At 56.1% G+C, this 581-nt stretch overlaps 1 protein-coding gene across 1 annotated transcript in view; it reads right to left on the reverse strand.

Moving 5' to 3' along the window:
- CSUI_004219 (ccr4-associated factor family protein) overlaps window positions 1–581 on the reverse strand; it is a 5,929-nt gene that overhangs the window by 1,631 nt on the left and 3,717 nt on the right. Inside the window, exon 2 of the mRNA XM_068064412.1 lies at window positions 10–550. Coding sequence (XP_067923612.1) covers window positions 10–550 — 541 coding nt within the window. The remainder of the gene's footprint in view (window positions 1–9; window positions 551–581) is intronic.

Consider the following 581-nt stretch of genomic DNA (forward strand, 5'->3'; position numbering starts at 1 on the left):
CCCCCCTACTTGGGCTTGACCACCCCCTAAACCGCTCGAATTCCCACTTCCACCCGTCGTTGTGGGAGTAGCACTACTCGTCACCGCATTCCCACCTACTCGACCTCCCGCTGAGAACCCCCCACCCCCCCCTCGACCTAAGCCTTGAGGAGACGGTGAAGATGGACCGTTATTGATCACCCCCGTTGGACGTACAACGCCACCTCCTCCTCCTGCTCCTGAAGATGGCGGATTATTCAGATTCACCTGGCCACTCACATTCGAGGATGCTGCTGCCGCGGCACCCCCAGTAGCCGTTGTCGTTGCTCCTGCTGTATTATTTGCACTACTACCGAAACCTATTCCCAGCCCCGCCCCTCCTACTGCAACACCACTAGTCACAAGAGGAGGTCCTCCTCCAGGCTGTGATGTAGAACTCGTAGTAGTAGTTGCATTGCCTCCTCCTCCCCCTAGACCTGTCGTCGTGTTTGTCCCCGGAGATAGGACGTTGTTACTCGTATTCAAGTTAAGACTCCCGCCACCATACACCGAATGATGAGCTCCTCCCCCACTGTTCATAGTAGAAGACGAAGAAGAAGCCA

The sequence above is a fragment of the Cystoisospora suis genome, assembly GCF_002600585.1.
Source record: "Cystoisospora suis strain Wien I chromosome Unknown contig_1940, whole genome shotgun sequence".
NCBI classification, from domain to species: Eukaryota; Apicomplexa; class Conoidasida; order Eucoccidiorida; family Sarcocystidae; genus Cystoisospora; species Cystoisospora suis.